The 832-nt window shown below is 45.0% G+C and overlaps 1 protein-coding gene across 1 annotated transcript in view; it reads right to left on the bottom strand.

Moving 5' to 3' along the window:
• The window catches only part of ACO1 (aconitase 1, soluble), a gene marked incomplete at its 5' end in the record, with an annotated part of 12966 nt that overhangs the window by 4661 nt on the left and 7473 nt on the right, over positions 1-832 (bottom strand). Inside the window, one exon of the mRNA XM_008587920.1 lies at positions 254-376. Within this exon, the coding sequence (XP_008586142.1) occupies positions 254-376 (123 nt within the window). The remainder of the gene's footprint in view (positions 1-253; positions 377-832) is intronic.

Below are 832 nucleotides of genomic sequence, written 5' to 3' on the forward strand. Positions count from 1 at the left end.
GATCTATAGATACCTACCAGCAAAAAATCCAGGGTATAAATGTCTGATTTAAGGAAATCAGTTCAACTCTAGATTATTACCCTTCACTGAGTGAAATAAATCTAGATCCACCAAGAAGCAGGAGACAAATAGACACTACATGCTTTTCAGTGCTTGCTTTTCCACTACATCTTGGAAAGGAAAGCGCCCTCCCAGCTTCTCTTCCCATCCAGAGGGGCAGCTGCCTGCTGGGACGTCACTGCTTCACACTCACCAGCATGAAAGGGCCCTTGGCTGCCCAGTCTCGGGAGCTGCCTGCGCCGTACTCTTTGCCAGCCAGAACGATCAGGGGAACGCCTGTCTGCTGGTACCGCTCAGCAGCATCGAACACATCAAGCTCAGGAAGAGAAAAGGAAGGTGTTCAGTACTCAGTAGTACTCAGTACTTAGGTTTTCAGAACTCGGTAGAGGCAAAGAGTGTAGACACAGGCCCAGTTAGCCTTAGTGAGAAGTGCAGGGTCACAAGGGCCCGCAGACAGCCAAGTCAATACACAGCCAATGGAAAACTCAACCCATCAGCTGTGTCGTCTACAAAGTCCCAATTTCCTCAATCATCTTACTTCTACCAAATTGAATTTTATATTTTTTTGACTGAAATGCCTAACTGTTGTTGGTTTTATAGAAACTTTCAAATCCTAGGTCATCAGGGGAAAAAAGTAAACTAGATTAGGCTTTTTTCTCTTCCATTGACTGAACTATTTCAAAACTTAAGAAAACAGAGAATCCCACCTAAACCTGGGTTTTGATCAGTATCAGAGACTCAGCGCAGGTCAGTTGTGAAGGGTAGCAAAACA

This window comes from Galeopterus variegatus, unplaced genomic scaffold, assembly GCF_000696425.1.
Source record: "Galeopterus variegatus unplaced genomic scaffold, G_variegatus-3.0.2 Scaffold4593, whole genome shotgun sequence".
Classification (NCBI taxonomy): domain Eukaryota; kingdom Metazoa; phylum Chordata; class Mammalia; order Dermoptera; family Cynocephalidae; genus Galeopterus; species Galeopterus variegatus.